Source organism: Astatotilapia calliptera, unplaced genomic scaffold (assembly GCF_900246225.1).
Source record: "Astatotilapia calliptera unplaced genomic scaffold, fAstCal1.2 U_scaffold_27, whole genome shotgun sequence".
NCBI classification, from domain to species: domain Eukaryota; kingdom Metazoa; phylum Chordata; class Actinopteri; order Cichliformes; family Cichlidae; genus Astatotilapia; species Astatotilapia calliptera.
This window is the reverse complement of record NW_020535764.1, coordinates 252,546-274,039: the sequence shown is the minus strand read 5'-3', so window position 1 is coordinate 274,039 and position 21,494 is coordinate 252,546. Positions and strand designations below refer to the sequence as shown.

The 21,494-nt window shown below is 42.7% G+C and overlaps 1 protein-coding gene across 4 annotated transcripts; it reads right to left on the bottom strand.

The window, feature by feature from the left end:
• Nucleotides 1-1,134: 1,134 nt before the first annotated feature.
• LOC113017909 (protein NLRC3-like) lies at nucleotides 1,135-20,303 on the bottom strand. 4 transcript variants are annotated; one of them, XM_026161010.1, is made up of 5 exons: nucleotides 20,176-20,303; nucleotides 18,223-18,285; nucleotides 9,280-9,332; nucleotides 5,249-5,533; nucleotides 1,135-3,010 (listed from the first exon to the last, which is right to left on the bottom strand). In XM_026161010.1, the coding sequence occupies exons 3-5, from the start codon at nucleotides 9,326-9,328 to the stop codon at nucleotides 1,218-1,220; spliced, it is 2,127 nt and encodes a 708-aa protein (XP_026016795.1). In that variant the 5' UTR covers nucleotides 9,329-9,332; nucleotides 18,223-18,285; nucleotides 20,176-20,303; the 3' UTR covers nucleotides 1,135-1,217. The 4 variants fall into 4 exon arrangements, with proteins under 4 accessions (XP_026016795.1, XP_026016796.1, XP_026016794.1 ...); XM_026161011.1 differs by lacking the exons at nucleotides 18,223-18,285; nucleotides 20,176-20,303 and adding exons at nucleotides 9,939-10,001; nucleotides 17,721-17,849; XM_026161009.1 differs by lacking the exons at nucleotides 18,223-18,285; nucleotides 20,176-20,303 and adding exons at nucleotides 9,939-10,001; nucleotides 14,688-14,708.
• Between the last annotated feature and the right edge of the window lie 1,191 nt (nucleotides 20,304-21,494).

Sequence of the window (21,494 nt, the reverse complement as noted above, 5' to 3'; positions counted from 1 at the left end):
TCAGTTTCCTGGATGCTGGTCTTCTTGATTCACTCACAGCCACATTAATGCCTTTCGTCTCTTAGACTTACTGGACCACTTTGCCTGGATTCAAAGCTAACAAGTACTCACCCAGACCTCACCACCTGCCTTCCCCAAGTTGCTTTCCGACTGCTGACAAGTAAATGGTAAATGGACTGATTCTTATATAGCGTTTTTCTACTCTCCCGGAGTACTCAAAGCGCTCTATACAACATGCCACATCCACCCAATCACACCCATTCTCACAAACACTTTATCTGAACTTAGTGCTTTCTAAGTACATTCACGCACATTCATACTCTGATGGATGCATCGGAGAGCAAGTTGGGGTTAGTATCTTGCCCAAGGATACTTGACATGCAGACTGGAGGAGCCAGGGATCGAACCACCAACCTTCTGATCAGTAGGTCAGATCAGACCAGCTTTACCTCCTGAGCTACAGAAACCCCAAATAAGACATTGAAGATAACCTCGTTCACTTACTGTAACCTCCACCAGTGATCTTTCTGATGCTGCTCTACCTCTGTTACAGTGACTCAGATTACCATCTACCAAGACCCATTTCCGGAAACCTACCATAGAGCCCACTTCATGCTCACAGCTTCAAGTGCTTGACTTCCGCCATAGTTCACAGTTCATGTTAAAAAATTCCAAGTGTCAAGTTCCTGTGTGTAAATAAAGCCTTGACGTCTAGTAATATTCAGTTCCTTCACCTTTGTCTGTATTTTGGGTTCACCATGTTGTTCTGGCCACACCGAGGTAACAGATTTATATTTGAAAAACAGAGAGACATGGGGGATTGCAATAAAGATGAGACACAAACCAGACCTTAAAATAAGAACATCTGAAAACGATGTAGGTGCAGTCTGGTAGCTCAAGTATTTGCTTTAAAAAACAGAGCTAGACTCCTGGTTGTTGGAGAAGGGTGAACAACTTGAGGATAATAAACCTGTCAGAGGGGCTGAAGGATCAGAGCTCATGTTCTTATAGGCTGGATCTGGATTGTGCTTTGATTCGAGTTGAAGACAAAAATATTTCAGAAATGCTGACATGTCCTGCTGGAGAGAAATATTTAAAGTATCATGACTATTTTAGTGACTATTTTTAATTTTTCTAAAGTGGTAGTGTTCTTTGAACTGAGCACCTCTGATTTATTTCCCATGATTTTAAGAATGAAGCGATGAGTTCATGTTTACTCACAGAGCTTTGTTGGAGGCTTTGACCACTGGCAGCAGCCTCAGAAGAGCCTTCTCTGAAGCAGAGTATTTCTTCAGGTCAAACACATCCAGATCTTCTTCTGATGACAGTAAGATGAAGACCAGAGCTGACCACTGAGCAGGAGACAGTTTACCTGTGGAGAGACTTCCTGATCTCAGGGACTGTTGGATCTCCTCCACTAGAGAACGATCATTCAGTTCATTCAGACAGTGGAACAGATTGATGCTTTTCTCTGCAGACAGATTCTTACTGAGCTTCTTCTTGATGTACTGGACTGTTTCCTGATTGCTTTGTGAGCAACTTCCTGTCTGTGTCAGCAGACCTCGTAGGAGAGTCTGATTGGTCTGCAGGGAAAGACCCAGGAGGAAGCGGAGGAACAAGTCCAGGTGTCCATTTGGACTCTGCAAGGCCTTGTCCACAGCATTCTGGTAGAAGTGTTTCTCTGCAGATTCTCTTGTTTCAGACTTCTTGGAGGTTGTCTGTTGTTCTTCCAGCAGATTGAGTCCAGAGTTGATGAAGGTCAGATGGACATGAAGAGCAGCCAGAAACTCCTGAACACTCAGATGGATGAAGCAGAACACCTTGTCCTGGTACAGTCCACTTTCCTCTTTAAAGATCTGTGTGAACACTCCTGAGTACACTGAGGCTGCTCTGATATCGATGCCACACTCTGTCAGGTCGGATTCATAGAAGATCAGGTTTCCTTTCTGCAGCTGATCAAAAGCCAGTTTTCCCAGAGACTCAATCATCTTCTTGCTCTCTGGGCTCCAGTGTGGATCTGTTGCACGTCCTCTATTATACTTGACCTTCTTCACTTTGGCCTGAACCACCAGGAAGTGGATGTACATTTCAGTCAGGGTCTTGGGCAGTTGTCCTCCCTCTCTGGTTTTCAGGACACGCTCCAGAACTGTAGTAGTGATCCAGCAGAAGACTGGGATGTGGCACATGATGTGGAGGCTTCGAGATGTCTTGATGTGGGAGATGATCCTGCTGGCCTGCTCCTTCTCTCTGAATCGGTTCCTAAAGTACTCCTCCTTCTGTGGGTCAGTGAACCCCCTGACCTCTGTCACCCTGTGAACATACTCAGGGGGGATCTGGTCTGCTGCTGCAGGTCGTGTGGTTATCCAGACGTGAGCAGAGGGAAGAAGATTCCCCCTGATCAGGCTTGTGAGAAGTACATCAACTGTGGTGGGCATCGTAACATCAGTCACAGTTTTGTGGAAGTCCAGAGGAAGTCGACACTCATCCAGACCATCAAAGATGAACACAACCTGGAAGTCTTCAAAGCTGCAGATTCCTGCTTCTTTGGTTTCAGTAAAGAAGTGATGAACAAGTCCCACCAAGCTGAACTTTTCCTCTTTCAGCACATTCAGCTCTCTGAAAGTGAATGGAAATATGAACTGGATGTCCTGGTTGGCTTTGTCTTCAACCCAGTCCAGGCTGTATTTCTGTGTTAAGACTGTTTTCCCAATGCCAGCCACTCCCTTTGTCAGCACTGATTTGATTGGTTCATGTCTTCCAGGTGTGTCTTTAAAGATGTCTTCTTGTCTGATGGTTGTTTCTGGTCTGTCTGGTTTCCTGGATGCTGTTTCAATCTGTCTGACCTCATGTTCATCATTGACCTCTGCAGTCCCTCCCTCTGTGATGTAGAGCTCTGTGTAGATCTGATTCAGGAGGGTTGGGTTTCCTGCTATAGCGATGCCCTCAAACACACGCTGGAACTTCTTCTTCAGCTTAGACTTAAGTTTAGGCTGACACTTCTGAAGAGCATCTGAATCAAAAAAAGGAAAAAAGAAGGAAAAATACAAATCTGGTCTGAAGGAGCTATGTGATGTACTTTGTCCTTTGTTGAGCCTATCATACGTTTTAGTTTTTAATATACTTATTCTACCAGAAAACCAGAAAAAAGGGGCTACAGGAATTCCTAAATGTAATTCCTGAAAACAGCCACATTAAATGTTTGGAACCTACACATCTGTATTGCTTTGCAGCTTTTCATATGTACCTGATGCCAACATGTGCAGGCTAAACAGGTTTCTGCTTTCTGTGCCTCTTCTCCAAACTTTGTCACCAAAAATAACAACACTGCTATGTTATTTAAATAAGCATCTGAGAGAGATTCAGTAATTCACATTTAATTCTTGTCGTAAATTACAATGGCGAAAGATAATGTAAACCCTTTCTGGCCACACTAAACATGTTCCTTCTCGTTTGGCTCTTGGCGAAGGCAGTCGCACTTTTCTCCTCTTCTCCTTCCCCTTATCTTCCCTGCTTAGCCTCTTGTGTCTTTGTCTTGTCTCATGTGTATTTCACTTCCCTGGAACACTCTCTCACAGTCTGTGTCTAAAAACCTAAAAGAGAATTATGGATTTGATCAACTGGTCTCTGAATGCTATTGACACCCTTTTCTCAACGAGTTGTCTGGGCTCGGGAGAGCCCGAGTGCCCTGGAGGGACTTTCCCTGCCGGATACACGATGGACGAGTGGCAGACATGGAGGATCGTGTGCCTGGCGGGACTGTCGATCGAGGACGCTGAAGATATCTACCTATTCGGAACCATGATAACAGGGTTCTTGCTGATCGGAGCTGGCTTGGCCCTGGTTTATCGGAGAATTAAGAAAGCGGAACCGGCTGTTCAAACCCCCCCAAGGCTGCCCGCTGGGATTGAAAGGATGGGACGAGGTGCGGCTTCTCAGAAAGGGCTCAGTGAATGCAGCATGGTTAAGAGCTTGGAGGCGCTAACGGCTGCAGTGAAGGCTCAGAATAACACCTCTGAGTGTATATTGGATTACATCAAGGAAGAATCCACTCGGAACAACACCTTGGGGCGGAAGCTGGATTACATCGCGGATCAGTTGGCTGCGGTCGTGAAGTCTCAGAATCTGCTCTGTGAGCAAAAGCCTGAAAAGACCACAGAATTGAAGGTAAATAACATAATTGAGAGGCTCGCAGCTATCCAGCGGGAGATTGAGAGACCAGTGTCGGTGTCGGAGTGTTAAAAACAGCTTGAAATTCTCATGAGTTGTTTGTAAAAGAAAAATCACAAATCATATAATGCGGCTACCCCTTCGGCGCCAGCTGTGGGCTCAAGGCCTGAGCTGAACAAAAACACCCTGATAACGACTGTGTTGAGTCTGTTCCTTCCCATTCCATGCAAGGCCACCTGGGTTGGCTGGTAGACTGTTTACTTAGCCTGATAGGGCGGAGGACACTGTCTCAGCTGAACTATGGACACGCACACACATACATTTACACTGATAACTCAATGCTTGTTGCCTCCTGGGAACACGAGGCGGGTCTGGGCCCACGCTGGAGAGTCGGCGCAGTGGCAGGATGGCTGCTGTGTTGCCTGGGATTACTCCTTATCCCCTAACCAACCTTGTTGTTGGTCACGTGCTCTATAATGTTGTACTGTGGACATTTATGTGCTTTCTGTGCAGAGGAGTTTTTTTGTTTCCTGTTCTCATGCTGTCCTCTATAGCCCAGCATGAGCAGAGGTCTCTTTTTTCCCCTTGTACTTTCCCATTGTAGTGTAGATTTCAGTGTTTTTTCTATAATGCAACGTTCTCTGACTTGTATCCCCATGTGATGTCTGTGTTGTGTGTGTATGGTCGGGGGGCGGGTTCATTCCACTGCAGGGCAACCTGACACTGCAGGTGATGAATAAAATTTGAACTTGAACTTGATTATATAAAAATGTGGCATTTAAGTCAAATGACTCATGCTTTTCTTCTTTAAGGCAATCAGTTTGCATGGTTTTTAAAAGTAAAGAACACTTGTGTTTAATTAAATACAGCTCACATTAGATCTAAGTAGTTTCACAGGTTTATGATGTCCATGTAGTTTAGAAAATACATTTGCAGGCATGTAACAAATCCAAACATTCATCGTAGAATGACGTTCTTGCCCTCTCCTTTTTCTTACAGTGAATTCTGAGGTTTCACTTTCACATTTCAACAAACTGCAAGGTGACCATTTTTATTCATGGTATATGATGCATGACCTCACCTTGTTGAGCAGATGGATCAGAGTTCAAACGCAGCTGAGAGAAAAGAGAAGGATCTTTGATCTGAAGATGTTTGATTGTTATCTTGCATGCTTTGTCTCCTTTTTTCCTCACTGTGTCGATGAAGCTGCGTGCCTTATCTGCTCTGGCTAGGTTCTTCTCCAGTATCGATTCTTTCTCCAACTCATTTAAGACAGTGTCACATACGAGGGCCTCAAGCAGCTGTGTGAGGATTTCTGTTGTTACCCTCCAGACAAAGGCTGACCGCACCCTGGCAAGCTCCTCCTCTACAGGAAGAAGAAAGAGACATAAACATGCTTCTCAGTCGACATCATGTGAAAAATATTCTAACTTTGTTGAATTAACACTTCATCATCTCATCAACAAATACTGAATTTTAGGATGTGTGGGGTTAAAATGATGCCAGCTTAAAATGAAACTGAAGAAAATATTGAAACTGAAAAATAATATTGTAACCGATACACAGATGATCTGTATTGCTATACAGACGGGCAGGTATACAGGTATACTATGAACAAATATACATATATAAAGATGAAGCACTGTGAGGTAAACAGATCTACAGAGTGCTATGAAAATATCTACAGTAGTGGAAGCGTAGCTCTCTGAACAGACTATAACAGTGTAGGCACTATAACAGCGACTACACCATGTCAGTGTCCTAAAACTACAGCAGTAACCAACGTGGTGAATGTTGATAATGAAAGGATCATGGTCACTGGGAGGAGGAGTGTAGAAGGGTTAGGTGAGTGTGGATGGAAAGGCTCAGCGGGGACTGAGTTCAGTAGGGTGACAGCTGTGGGGAAGAAGCTGTTCCTAAACCTGCTGGTTTTAGTCTGAAGGCTCCTGTAGCGCCTCCTGGAGGGGAGGAGGAGCTGGAAGAGTTTATTGGCAGTATGAGAGGAGTCCGAGAATGATGCATACTCGGCGTAGACATCTCTTCTTGCGGACATCCTCAATGCCAGGAAGTGGAATCCCTGTGATGTGTTGGGCGCTGCAGTGCCTTGCGGTCAGCAGCAGAGCAGTTCCCACACCAGACTGTGACACAGTTGGTCAGGATGCTCTCTATCACACAGCGGTGGAAGTTGATTCTTCTTCAGTATCCTAAAGAAAAAGAGGCCCTGATGGGCCTTCTTGACCAGGCTGGAGGTGTTAGTTGACCAGGACAGATTCTCAGAGATGTGGATCCCCAAGAACTTGAAGCTGGAGACCCGTCCAAGGATGGAGTTGGATGCATACTAAGGTCTGCAGTCATAGAGGAACGGGCTCAGCACACAGCCCTGTGGAGTGCCAGTGTGAGTGTGACAGTGGTAGAGCTGTTATGGCCTGACCTAACATGCTGAGGTCTGTTGGTCAGAAAGTCCATGAGCCATGATCCAGGTACAGATGGAGTTGTTGAGTCCAAGATCCACACGTTTGGTGATCAGCTTGGAGGGAAGAACTGTACTGAATGCTGAGCTGAAGTCAACTAACAGTATTTTTGCATGAGTACTCTTGTTGTCCAGGTGTGAGAGTACACAGTGAAGAGCTGTGGATACAGCATCCTCTGTACTCCATTGATTTGATAGACAAATTGGTGAGGATCCAGTGTGGGGGGCAAGCATGCCCTGTAATGCATCAGGGCCAGCAGCTTTTTGAGCTTTGCTTTGTGTAATGTTATAAGTACTTGGATAATCCTCAGAGTCTCTGGACTTTTACTTAGAGATATTATATTCAGTCCTGTGGATAGTTATATACTTAAAAATATATTATCCTCTATGGTTACTCTGGTATAAATGACTCTGAATCACTTTATGGTAAATAACACACTATTGGCAAAAAAAAAAACTGTGAAAGAATTCCAGATGACAAGTCTGTAATTCGACATACAAGTGACGACCTTTGACCTTCATCAGTTTTTATTTAATTGTGTCAGAGAAACTCAAACGTGCTCTTCATGCAGCTGAGTACATTCAGTGTTTAAAACGGAAGCTGTGCAGGTCTGAGATCAGCAGCTTTGTGAAACACCAAGCTGAGGTCCTGTTAATGCTGATATATAGTGACACAGTTACATTTCAATTTAATTCAATTTTATTCATATAGCGCCAAATCACAACAACAGTCACCTGAAGGTGCTTTATATTGTACAGTAGATCGTACAATAACAGATACAGAGAAAAACCCAACATTCATATGATACAGGGGTGATTAATCCTTTTGACTTTGTTTTTATCAATAAAACAGCTGCAGCTTTCACTACAGCACATGTGGTGCTTTAACCTTTGTACTGTTTGCATCAGTTCATTCTGCAGTTAACATGTGAACATGTTGGATGATCTGTCTGCTGTCACTGGGTGGTGTTGAGGTCTGAATCTGAGGGCAGCTCCTGTAATCACAAAGAGAACTGAACCATCACAAACTGAAATATAAAGTTTATCTCAAATCTGAAATAGAGCTGATCCTTCTGTCCTCACACACCCAGGATCTGAAGTTCTTCTCTTACATTTCTTTAGTTCTTCAGCTCTGCTCACATACGAGCTGTTTATTTCTTAAAGCCGTATATACCAACAGATTTTCCAATATAATGTTAACCTTTGAGTTGTTGGTGCTTTGTGAATGTGAATCTGCATACATGAGCAGACGGAGCAGGTTTCAGTCCTGGTTCAGTCTGCTGCTGCACCGTGGTCACCAACATACAGAGGTATCATAACAAATATTAATGCTTTTTTCCCTCTCAAAGGATGTAAGCTGTACTGCACATGTAACTTTGTGAACTTACCTCAATAAGAATGATTCAGACTGTTTTATTTAACCTGAATATTTGAAACAAACTTAGTAAAAACAATACACAGAGTCAGTGCTAAAAATGTAATCCGAGGAAAAATGAAACACACATTTTAACTTAAGCTGCCAAGCAGAAGTATTTGGTTTGAGTACATAAATATTAGGCTTTGCTATTTAATCTGTAATTAATGATTAATGAGGGGTTACTGAAGTGCAAGCCTTTTTTAAAATATGTGTTAATATCCTTACAGATGTGGCAAAAGAGTGAAAACATGCTGCTGTTTGCACATATTTAATAATCAGCTCTGCACAGGAGCTGCAGCAGAGTGCAGCCTGTTGCCTTACAGTGTAATACTCATAATAAAAGTACAGTAACTGTGGTTAGTTACTGACGGAGCAGCCCGGTGCGTTTCTGCTCATTTCGTTCACCTGCACGGGTTAGCTAAACAAACTTTACAAAACAAGTTTTGCCGATAGCCGAGTGCCCATCTTAGCTAGCTAGCTAAGGATGTTAGCTACAGATTAGCTTACAAACACCTTTCACTTACCAAAAATATTGTGGCGGCTCTCAGGTCCTTCTGTCAGGCAGACACTGAAGAACACCTGAGTCTGTCAGTTTGAAACAGTCGGTAAACGCTGGACCTCCTCTCAGCGTCCCCGCTCTATGTGCCGTTCAGAGATACGCAAGTTTCTTCATGACTGCGGCTGCTGCAGATATTAGGTCGTCCATGATTTCTACAGTCACTGGTCAGCAATATAATGTGCGCAAACATATGTGGCTCATATATGTGGCTCTGAAGCCCCGCCCCTCAAGCGCACCCTCAGATGCCGAAGCAGTGCCAACTAATTGAAGCTGAAAAAATAACTGTACGTGGAAAAAAACGATGTAAGTGTGAAAACCACATGAACAGTGAGTTTTTTCTTTAAATTTCTATATTTATGTTTTTTCACTATCATTTCACTTTCAATACATTTGTTTCAGTTTCAATATTTTTTCAGTTTCATTTTAAGGTGGCATCGTTTTAACCTCATATGTGGGTTCAAACTACAAAAAAGTCCAGTTGTTTCTCTGCCAAACTCCTTAGACTGGAAGTTCTCATGTTATATTAATGTCCCACAGAAAGATTAAGGCAAAGATTAGGACAGGTTACAACTCGTGAATTTCATGTACTTGTCACAGTTACAAAAAAGAATCTGCCTGAAGTCTATACATCCATACGTCTCATCATACAAAGCACTGATCTCCTACCTGCTGATGGAGCTGCTTTGGCTGGCTGTTCTTTAGGTTCTTCCATCATCTTTCTATAAAAACACGAGAAGATGATTTTACCAAAAGAAACAGTGAACACAGTCTGGGTGTCACATCATATGAATTTGTGTCATGGTTTAGTGTACGGGCCACACACACTGAAACTGATCTGTGTGAAAGAACACATCGACGACATGTGAATGTAGTGATAACCTCATCATAATAGAGGTTTTTACTTTTTCACATATTTGTTCAGTATAATGATTAAATAATCTGACAATACAAACCTAAAATACTTTGTTCCCTGTCTGCGACTTTGTGCGTCTCTGCTGTTAGTGCTTAAAGGAAGTTTTAAACTTAAAATCCTTCCCCACATATGTGACTGTGGTCTCTGGGGCCATTATCCTGAAACACTGGGGCTCAGCCCTGAAAGCTTTGCTATCTTCACCTGATAACAGCAGCTGTTTAAAGTTATTGAGTTTGACAGGGAAGTGAATGTAAATGTGAGACACTGTGTGCTCACAGCTAAAGGCTGCAGTCAGCTGTGTCAGAGCGTCCAATGATCCTTTAATAAACACTCAGAGCTCCATGTTGATGAAGCTGTCATGTGTGAGCTTGTGAGGCTCCTTTAAACTGGCTCTGCTCTGTCAGATGCTCACCTCTTCTTCACTGTCTCATCAATCTGCTGCACTCTCCATCTCCTCCTCTCTCTCTCTGCTGTCCTGTTTAAAAAAACAAACAAATCAGCGTTAGCCAATCAAACTCTGTGCAGATGCTGCAGCTACAGCTGATATGTCATTCAGCTGTTCATCAATCAGCTTCTGCTGCTGTTTATTCGGCTCTTACTCTGAACACGTGCAGATCTAGGAAGATTTTCTTGGGGTGTCAAAATCAAAGCGTTTGTTTTTTCAAACACACGTGGAGGTGTTTATATCACATATGGTTTAAATGATTCAAATGCAGTAAGTATACATGTTTCATATATCGTCTATAACTGAATTATGTTCTGTAGCCTACATAATGAAACACTTTAGTTGCATAAAACGTGAATTTTGATTTTATGTACTGTATATGTCACAGCATCGCAGTGTGGATGTGGAGAAGAGAGGACCCAAACGCAGGACTCACAGGTGGTGAAGGCTGGTGTTTATGGCAGAATGACAGAGCCTGAGATGGATGACTGACTGGAAGACCAGCTGAACAGAAACGACACATGTGGGACTGACAAAGACACTGAACTGGAGGACACTCAGGACTTACACAGGCTAATGATAATGATCAGGGTTCATATGCCTTTTTCAGGGTCAAATTCAAGCACTTCTTAAGCACTTTCAAGGTCCCTTTTCAAACTTTTCCAGCACATCCCTCCCTCACCGCCAAAAAAAAATGCATGTTTCAATTCACATCACCTCAGTAAGACCATGTGAAAGTTAAGACAAATCATCCTAGGTGAACTTAAACACCTTTGTTCCCTTTTTGTTAAGAAATAGAAAAACACTCCACACAAAAATACTGCAAAAGGAAACTGTTGCCTTATATAAAGAGTGTATAAACTCAAAATGCACATGTCACTTAAAAATTAAGATGTGAACAAATCAACTTGTTAGATATTCTTCTCCTGTTGAAAAAACCCCCAAAAAGAAATAAATAAGTCTTCTCATCAGATATTGATGCTTCTTTCCTGTGTGACAGAAAATAGGAGACAGATGTTTGTTTGTTTTTTAAGTTAATTCCCAATAAAGCTGTTTTACTGCTAACTACATTGCTGTCTGTATTATTGCTGAAGTCCTAAACGATCACCTTTAAAGTAGAGCTGGGCGATATGAGATTTTTTCATATCACGATATGTTTTTTTCATTTCAGGCGATAACGATATCTATCACGATATAAGCCAAATAACTATATTTGTAAGATTTAAATGTGCCGTTGCTCACAAGTAAAATGTGAAATAATCAGCAGCTTGTTTTTATTTAAATATTTATTTCCCATAATAAGTTCAACAGGGTAGATGTACTTAAGGAACATGAGACTTTTTCAGATAAATAAAGGCAAATATTGCAAACTACACAAAAGGCAGCCGCTAAAGCGTTTAAGTTTCAAAATAGAACAAACGAAACAGACTAAATTGTCAATTCCACTTAGAAACAAAATATTAATTCTAAAAATAAATCTTAGTTTGTTTTACAGAAGAACAGACAAAACTGACTAACTTTTGTCAATATCAAATAAACTGAGAACTAAAAGGAAATTCTCAATCTCTCCTTGTTGTATAGCTGAGCTTTTCAAACAGTTTTAACAGTTACTTTAGTCTGACAAAAGCCGAATGATGAATTAGCGCTTCCAGTCAGAGACTGAGGCTACGTCCACACGTACACGGGTATTTTTGAAAACGGAGATTTTCCGTTTTCGTTTTAAAAAATAATCCCGTCCACACATAAAGGCAGAAATGAAGGAAACGCTGCTATGAACATGCCAAAGCAGCAGGTGGCGCTAGATTCCTAACCGTGCAGAAATGTTGGCCAATCAGAAGTCTAGAAGCCTCGGTGGGAAAAAGTAAACAAAGCTGGGGCATAGAAGCAGAACCGAGTCGTATGTGTGGAGGGACAGTAACTGTGTGTATATGTAAGCATTTAAACACTGCAGAGAGTAGAATTAACAGTATTGTAGAAATCCATTTCACCGAAACAATAACGTGGCGCACAGTGTGACGCATGCACCAGTTTATTGTATTTCCAGACTTGCTTTCGGCACATTTACAGTGCACGCTACTCTGTTTTTGTCAGACTTGAAATAGCCGAAATACCTTCACACTATGGAACTTCTATGGCTCTTCCGTTCGACAATCTCTCCGGCATTGGAACCATCATCTGTTTTCTCTTCGGTCACGCTCGGTTGATTTTTCTAGCCGGCACACTCATTTCCTCCATTACCCCGCTGGCTGCTTCCCAAACAAACACACGTGCGGCTACTTAGTTTGGATTGGCTGACCGTTTTTTGTTTTTGTTTTTTAAGAGGACAAGAGCGGCGAGGTCTATCGCAATAGTTTAATTTTTCTATCGAGAAAAAGTTATATCGCGATACATATCGTTATCGTTCTATCGCCCAGCTCTACCTAGAAACCAGGTCAATGTGTCTGTAGGTTCAGTCATCCAGGTCATGTGATCTAAGGAGCTTGGAGAGAAAAGAGACGTCTTTAAGTTTCTGGAAGACGTTTCATCAGAGAAGCTTCTTCAGCTCTAAAACCAAACGGTGGAGAGTCCCAGATATTTAAACCTGAGAGGGAAAGAAAGCATGTCGCTGACCCACCACTGATGTTATTTCAAGGAGGAAACTGAGAGCCTGTTCACCAGGAGCACAAACATCAGCTCCAGCAATGATCCACTGATGTGTTTTTGTTCCATGTATGAATGTTGTTATTGACAGAGATGACGTTTGTGTGTCAGTGATGCAGTGACTGTTGTTGTTACCTGTACGGGCTGGTTAGACTCTATGAAACAGATCATACAGATCTCTGCATGTTAGAAGAGACTATTAAAGGTCATGAATGAGACAAAGGCAGGGAGGCATCCTTTACAGCTAAACAGCAGAGTGAGAGAACAGCCAGCACCTCTACATTTATCACATTATACAGCACATGTATGATACTGACAGGGATGAGAAGAATTTAGTGATTCTGATCCCATCATTGATATTACTTATTGATTCTCAGTAGCTCTGCTCTGACAGTCACCACCATCACTGAGCAGCATATCAAAGACATTTGTGCACATTAACTGCATGTTGTGGCTCAAATGTTTGTGCATGTTGGAGGCATTTCCTCTTTGTTGTGATCAGTGTTGGTCATTACTCAAAACAGTCATTATTACACATATTACACAGAACACTTTGATTAAAAGTAATGGAGTACGTTACTTCATTACTCCTCATAACATTACTTTGATGTTAAAATGAACAAATGAGCATGTAACAACATAAAGCTGAGGTACAGCCCCACACACCAACACAGATCCTGATGAGGTCACGTGATGTTTCTCTGAGTGTTTATGAACACAAATCAAAGATGAAACAGCACAAAGACACTTCAAAGTGATTCTACTGTAGAAACATGAACAGGTAGAAACCTGCAGCCTGACTGCTCATCACTTTGTTACCTGTTCAAGTTCAGCAGCAGCAGCTCACTTTATCACGGTGCTGGTCTGGGGTCAGTGTTTACTCAGCTTTAACTAGTGATGTGACGTTCTGTATCGAGGCTTCGAAGCGTGTGTCGAGTAATGGAGGGGGCGTTTCCGCGAAGCGCGTATCCAGGCTTGCTTCATTTATGGGAGGAGCTGAAAATGATGACGTCCGAAGCCTCGCTGCCCGGCTGTACCACGTGTCTGGTTCAGGAAGCGGTTCGAACTTTGCCGCGAGCTATGACAGCGATATAAACCCCTCAGACAAAATGTGGGCGTTTGATGGAGAGTTGCGGTTAGTGAGAGTTAGAGACAGTTTAGAAAAAAAAATCGCCTACGACCTGCCACAGTGGAGAAACTGTTTCTTTTTAATAAAAACCAATGATGTGTCCCCTAAACACTAATCACTGTCCTTGCCTCAATGTTACAAAAGCACAACCACTGTCCACACCTCACCTCACAGTATATGATCATTTCCATTTTAGGCATTTCCAAATAATCATGTTCCATACTGCCAGTATAAATATACACAGTACACTGCATCACTACAATATACATGTTTTACACACTCCTTTTGTTGTTGACATTTACAGGCTGTGTGCAAAAAGGCCACACTCTTCAAATTCATGCCAACTAATATTTTTACGTCCAGTAGGTGTCCTACTAGAGCAAATGAAGCTTCAAGAAGCTTCACGTTGGGGTGAACCAATTGGATGAAAAGCTTCAGTGCTTCATGAGGCTTCATCTGCCCATCACTAGCTTTAACCTCACTCTGGGTTCTTGGCTAGCCTAGCTTTAGCTTAGTGTTAGCATGCTGTGTGCTAGCTTAGCGTCAGAGCTCTGCAGGTGTCTCGTGTGTAAATATTAATCACAGTGACAGTAAAGGAGGTAAAGGGCTGTGACGTCATCACGTACGCTGCGTCCTCTGTGGGCTCTGACTGAACTCAAAGTACAAACTACAAGTACACAAACACGAACGTAGCTCAGAGTGGCGGACACACTCGGCCTCGTTGGTCCAGCTGTGAGTCCGTTACCGTGAACTATGGAGCGGCAGATTTGTGCTGAACTAAGCTGCACACAGCTGATGTTAGCCAGGAAACATTACACACTGACTTTAATGGAGAGACCGGAAATACAAACACACACAGTTTGTTGTGTGAAGAAATCAAACACGAGCTGAACAAACAGTAAAGTTCCTAAAACAAACTGTTAAAGGAGGAAACAAAGCAAACTTACAGTTTCTTCACACACCAACAACAAGCTCCGCTCCACACCTGGACACTAAACACGGACACACAGGTGAGCTGCTTCCTGGAAGGAGGCAGGACTCCACCTGAAACTCAGCACAGGTGGGAGGGGCTCAGCTCTTTGTGTGCTGATGTGTTAACTTTAAAAATATGCCGTCTGACTGCTCAGACTGAATCAGAGTAAAGTTCACATGCTGACGTGTGGAGACATGAAACCTTGTTGTAGCTGCAGGTGTGAACACACTGATCCCAGATCAGCTCTGCTGTATTTGTAACATGAACATTTCTGCTGCAAAGCTTCAAATGTTCAGCATGTTTCTCTGTTTCCAGTCTATAGATCCAGTCACACTTTCTACCTTCACCTGTGCAGTAAAGACTGAGAGCAGAGCTGAAACCAAGCGTCCAATCAGTGAGCAGCATCAACACCTGAGCTTCATTCAGACTCTGTTATTGAAGATGTTGTTGGTACAAAGTTCATCTGCTGCTCACATGAATCCATGAAAGATTTATTTCACTGAATGTTTCTTCAAAGCTCGTTTCAACCTGTTGAAGTCATGAATGAAAGTGCAGACTGAGAGTGGATCACATGATGTTTGAGGTGTGTCATGTGACATGTTCAGTATTGTCACACATGTCTAGATTGTCCCTGATATCATAACTGCTCAAACACTGATGATTATATTTGAAGAATTATTCCTGATGGCAGCAAAGTTTGAATGGAGCTCTCTGTCTGTGCTGATTTGTCGCCCTCTGGAGGTCAAAGCACAAACTGCATGATGTCACTGTAACCACCACAGTGACAGGAAGTGTTTTTATGACTGAAACACTGAAATGATGCTAACGGCTGTCGTTAGGCTCACTGACAGCAGTGCTGATGTGTTCATGTCAAACACTGGCTCAGGTCAGACTCCTTCATCCTTCTCCAGCGTGAGGCCGCCCTCAGACCCACAGGAGCTCTGACCTTTGACCTCCTGACCCTAACCATTTTAGTCTTGTTGCATCTTTAAATGCAAATCCATCCAAACTGTAGCCGAGCAAAAGAAGCTGGAAGCTGTTCTATGAATGATGTTCATCCCAGAGTTTCTGTTAAACGCTGCTGCTGTGCTACATTTGTCATTTCCTGCTTTCACTACCATCCATGTCAAAGTGCTGAACTCATCTGATCACTTTAATGCAGTAAAGCAGGAGCTGTAAGTCTGACATTTATTTACTGTCATTACAAACACACACAGCTGGATTAGCATTCAGACAAAGGGCTGAAAAAAAATCAGCATTTGATTATTATTATTATATATCCTGTTTATGTGGATGCACTTTTCTATCTGTCAGTGCTGAAAGCAGACGTCACTGATCACATGACTCTGAGGGATGTTTCCAGCACTTCGCTGAATCTGAGCCATGAAGATTTAAGGCTCAGCTCTGAAGGCAAAGCAGGTCTGAGCCTGTGTTAGCAAGCTGTACCTAATAAAGTGGCAGCAAGGACTCAGTCAGTAATGATCAGAGCCAGCAGGGGGCAGCACAGAGAGGTGAGGAGCTGTCAGAGAAGCAGGCTCACATCAGACTGGCCATATTCCATCATCTATACCTGAAATAATCATCAAACACACGCAGAGCAGAAACATGTGGAAACATCTGGAGCTCAGTCTCAGTTTGATCCCTCAGAGGTTTACCTCAGTCCTGCTCCTCTACTTCCTGTTTACAGCGCACATCATGCTGTGTACTGAGGGTCATGTGGTCAAATTGCTCGCTCTCTGTTACTCTGACAGAGAGCGAGCACAGTTATCCTAATGTGTGACATCACTTCTAACCACAGAGCATTCAGCTTTCACAGCAGCCAACATCCTGTCACACTGAGCATGTGCAAACACAGCAGCCAACATCCTGTCAAACTGAGCATGTGCAAACACAGCAGCCAACATCCTGTCACACTGAGCATGTGCAAACACAGCAGCCAACATCCTGTCACACTGAGCATGTGCAAACAATGCAGCCAACATCCTGTCACACTGAGCATGTGCAAACACAGCAGCCAACATCCTGTCACACTGAGCATGTGCAAACACAGCAGCCAACATCCTGTCACACTGAGCATGTGCAAACACAGCAGCCAACATCCTGTCACACTGAGCATGTGCAAACACAGCAGCCAACATCCTGTCACACTGAGCATGTGCAAACAGAGCAGCCAACATCCTGTCAAACTGAGCATGTGCAAGCACAGCAGCCAACATCCTGTCACACTGAGCATGTGCAAACACAGCAGCCAACATCCTGTCACACTGAGCATGTGCAAACACAGCAGCCAACATCCTTTAATGATAGAACAAAATTCAGACATCAAAGTTTCTCACATTACAGAATCAGATGAACAGACATGAAGGGATATTTGTGGTTTTATGCACAGAGTCAGAATCAGACTCAGAGGTGTTCCTCGTGATGTTTGGTGATGGAAACAGTCTCATCGACGTTTCCATCACCAAACTAGAGAAACTAGTAGCTGCACGCAGCAGAGTTTAGCACAGCTGATCTCTGTGACACATCAACAGGAACAACATGTTGTTAAACAGGACTGTATAAAGACTCAGAGTCTGACTCACACCTGAACAATGAGGCTGTGCAGCATCGTCCTGTCACACCTGCTAAACCACTCGTATCAGTTTGAGCCCGAACAGTAACACGGTCACATGACCGACGAGGCCAACGCGCCCAGACGAACGTCTTCCTCGTGGAACTAACTTGTTCCTGTTATCAGATTTGTGAGCAGCAGCTGAAACTGCCACACGAATAAATGTTCTTCAAACTGTTTGATTCCAGCCGATCAATAATCTATAATCATGAGGATTCAAACACAAGAGCGGAACGTGTGGTTACATTGTAACCTTGGTTCTCTGAGTGAGAGACTCTCTCCCCTCTGTCACATATGTAACAGAGGGGAGAGAGAGTGTCGGTGTGATGGAGGACATCAGGTCCAAACATCACAGAAACAAACAAACTGTTAAAGGAGGAAACAAAGCAAACTTACAGTTTCTTCACACAGAGACACCAACAACAAGCTCCACTGTCCCACTCTGATCCTGTCTCCTCCTCTTTTATTCTTGCTCTGAGCTCTTTTTGGGTGTGTGTTTCTGTCTCCACCCACAGGAATGCATTGATACACTGTTGATAACGACTCGAGAGCAGACGTGTGACAGAAAACAGAAAAATAACCTAAACACCTAAATAACGTAAAATAATCAGAATATTTATTAATATGTTTAATTTCTCTTTAAAAACTTTTCTGCTCCTCAAATCCTTTGTTTAAGTTCAATCTAAGGAAAGAAAAGCGTCTTCTTTAAGTTTCTCAAAGAAGTCCACGATCTGTAGGCTCATGGAGACACTGTGTGCTCACAGCTAAAGGCTGCAGTCAGCTGTGTCAGAGCGTCCAATGATCCTTTAATAAACACTCAGAGCTCCATGTTGATGAAGCTGTCATGTGTGAGCTTGTGAGGCTCCTTTAAACTGGCTCTGCTCTGTCACATGCTCACCTCTTCTTCACTGTCTCATCAATCTGCTGCACTCTTCATCTCCTCCTCTCTCTCTCTGCTGTCCTGTTTAAAAAAACAAACAAATCAGCGTTAGCCAATCAAACTCTGTGCAGATGCTGCAGCTACAGCTGATATGTCATTCAGCTGTTCATCAATCAGCTTCTGCTGCTGTTTATTCTGCTCTTACTCTGAACAGGTGCAGATCTAGGAAGATTTTCTTGGGGTGTCAAAATCAAAGCGTTTGTTTTTTCAAACACATGTGCAGGTGTTACACATGGTTTTCATAAAGTAGCAGCCAGTTGAGGAGGATGACTCTGAGGATGATGAGGTAACTTTTACAAACATGAGAAACCTCATAGATGGGAGCCAGGAATCATAAAACTAAAATCAGTTGGCGTTATCATCACACCTAACGCGTTATTTACGAACACGTTAGTCCCAACACTGATTGTTACAGGATACAGCAGCAGGGAAAAGTTCTGGACTGTCACGATTGGTCAGAATTAGCCCAACAAAATATAACCAATTTTACCTTTTTCTAAAGACAGAAAACACATCTAGTCCTTTTTTCTTTTACATATATCTTTTTTAATTAATCAACAATAAAGCTCAACGCTACACCAGCTTCTAGCTTTGATTGACACAAAACTTAAAAATCAGCCTAAATCTGAGGAGTCACTGCATGACACTCACAGTCTTTGTCATTGTTGATTCTTAGCTCACAAACAGTTCTTATGAGGACTAACTAGTGCTGACAGTTTAGCTCTTCATAAAGTTACAGGAGGATAAAATAAACATGAGATCGTTGAAATAATCCTGTCTGATCACACGTGTGGACAATAAACGCTGTAACAGAAAATGAACAGTAATGTAACGACACTCATCTCTCACGTCTGCACTAAACTAAAACGTCACTACTTCCACATCTAGTTTGTTTTAATGGAGGCGGAGTCTCCCTGCCCAGTGCGCACTCAGGATAATTAACTTGTCACAACACAGGAAGTGAGCGCATGTAAATCAGAAAATCAGGTCTTGAAACGCACTCAGGGAAATGAAGTGAAAGATCTTCGTTTTAACTGACAGGTTTCACTGACACTCAGAGACCTGCAACAACATGAAAACACATCACTGTAACACTCAAAACTCAATCATATGAAATCATAACTGAAGGACTGTGATGATGTTGTGTTATGGAGCGTCTGCTGAGTCCAACCTCTAAGAATTACGAGTCTGGACTTTAATGATTAATGATTCAAAATTCAGACATCAAAGTTTCTCACGTTACAGAATCAGATGAACAGACATGAAGGGATATTTGTGGTTTTATGCACAGAGTCAGAATCAGACTCAGAGGTGTTCCTCGTGATGTTTGGTGATGGAAACAGTCTCATCGACGTTTCCATCACCAAACTAGAGAAACTAGTAGCTGCACGCAGCAGAGTTTAGCACAGCTGATCTCTGTGACACATCAACAGGAACAACATGTTGTTAAACAGGACTGTATAAAGACTCAGAGTCTGACTCACACCTGAACAATGAGGCTGTGCAGCATCGTCCTGTCACACCTGCTAAACCACTCGTATCAGTTTGAGCCCGAACAGTAACACGGTCACATGACCGACGAGGCCAACGCGCCCAGACGAACGTCTTCCTCGTGGAACTAACTTGTTCCTGTTATCAGATTTGTGAGCAGCAGCTGAAACTGCCACATGAATAAATGTTCTTCAAACTGTTTGATTCCAGCCAATCAATAATCTATAATCATGAGGATTCAAACACAAGAGCTGAACGTGTGGTTACATTGTAACCTTGGTTCTCTGAGTGAGAGACTCTCTCTCCCCTCTGTCACATATGTAACAGAGGGGAGAGAGAGTGTCGGTGTGATGGAGAACATCAGGTCCAAACATCACAGAAACAAACAAACTGTTAAAGGAGGAAACAAAGCAAACTTACAGTTTCTTCACACAGAGACACCAACAACAAGCTCCACTGTCCCACTCTGATCCTGTCTCCTCCTCTTTTATTCTTGCTCTGAGCTCTTTTTGGGTGTGTGTTTCTGTCTCCACCCACAGGAATGCATTGATACACTGTTGATAACGACACGAGAGCAGACGTGTGACAGAAAACAGAAAAATAACCTAAACACCTAAATAACGTAAAATAATCAGAATATTTATTAATATGTTTAATTTCTCTTTAAAAACTTTTCTGCTCCTCAAATCCTTTGTTTAAGTTCAATCTAAGGAAAGAAAAGCGTCTTCTTTAAGTTTCTCAAAGAAGTCCACGATCTGTAGGCTCATGGAAATTCATTTTGTTGTTTTTTTGAGCAGAAACACCAGAGTGTAGAGCAGGAAAACGATCCCAGCAGGACGTCTCTGTTGGGGAAATATCCCAGTTATTCCCCTGAGCCTGGTTAGTGAACTGAGTCAGAGCTGTTCATCGATCCTACAGGTGCTAACATACAAACACGATCAGCAGCTTCTCTCATATGGAGAACACACTTCAACATCTGCAGCAAATCCTGTGTTTTATGTTGATGTGACCAACATCTTGTGTTGAGCCTTTGAAGATGAGGAGCCAAACACAGACAGTGGATCCAGAAGGACTGTTTATTCAGGGCTTTAATACGACTGAACTGATGCTTCACATCCTGTTTAGAGACGATCGACCAACACAGGCTCAGTCCTCACTCATCACACGGACTTCAGTCACACTGGGATCAACAGAGGAGACTGTTCACCATCACAGTTCAGCAACAATAATCAGAGCTTTTCTCTCTTGGTGAGGATCACATGTTCTGACACACAAAATATCTTCTGCTTTAACTCGTCTCTCTTTTTTAGTTTGGTTGTCGTGTTTTTTACTCTTTGTTCCTGTCAGTGTCAAATATGAGAGCAAACTGTTTTATGCAGGAGCCAAACCAACACCAAGCTGACCAAGAGAACCTATAACACCACCAGAATTTATTATCCAGACTTTACTGACAGATTTATGTGCAAGTAAAGCTGTTTTTTAAATTATGTTCACTGCTTTCAGCCAAGGAAGCATTCGTTCTTAAAAGTTCACGAAACGAGTAAATCCAGTTCAGCAGAGTTCCAGTTTGTAGCACAGCTGATCTCAGCTGATCAACAGTAACAACAGTAGGGGTGGGCCATAGAAACGATATACGATAGAAACGATATAAATTTGGCCAACGATAGAGATTGTGACTATACCGCATGTTGATGATGTCATCAAGCTGCGCCTGTTTTGGTCGAAAGCATCGCAGCAGC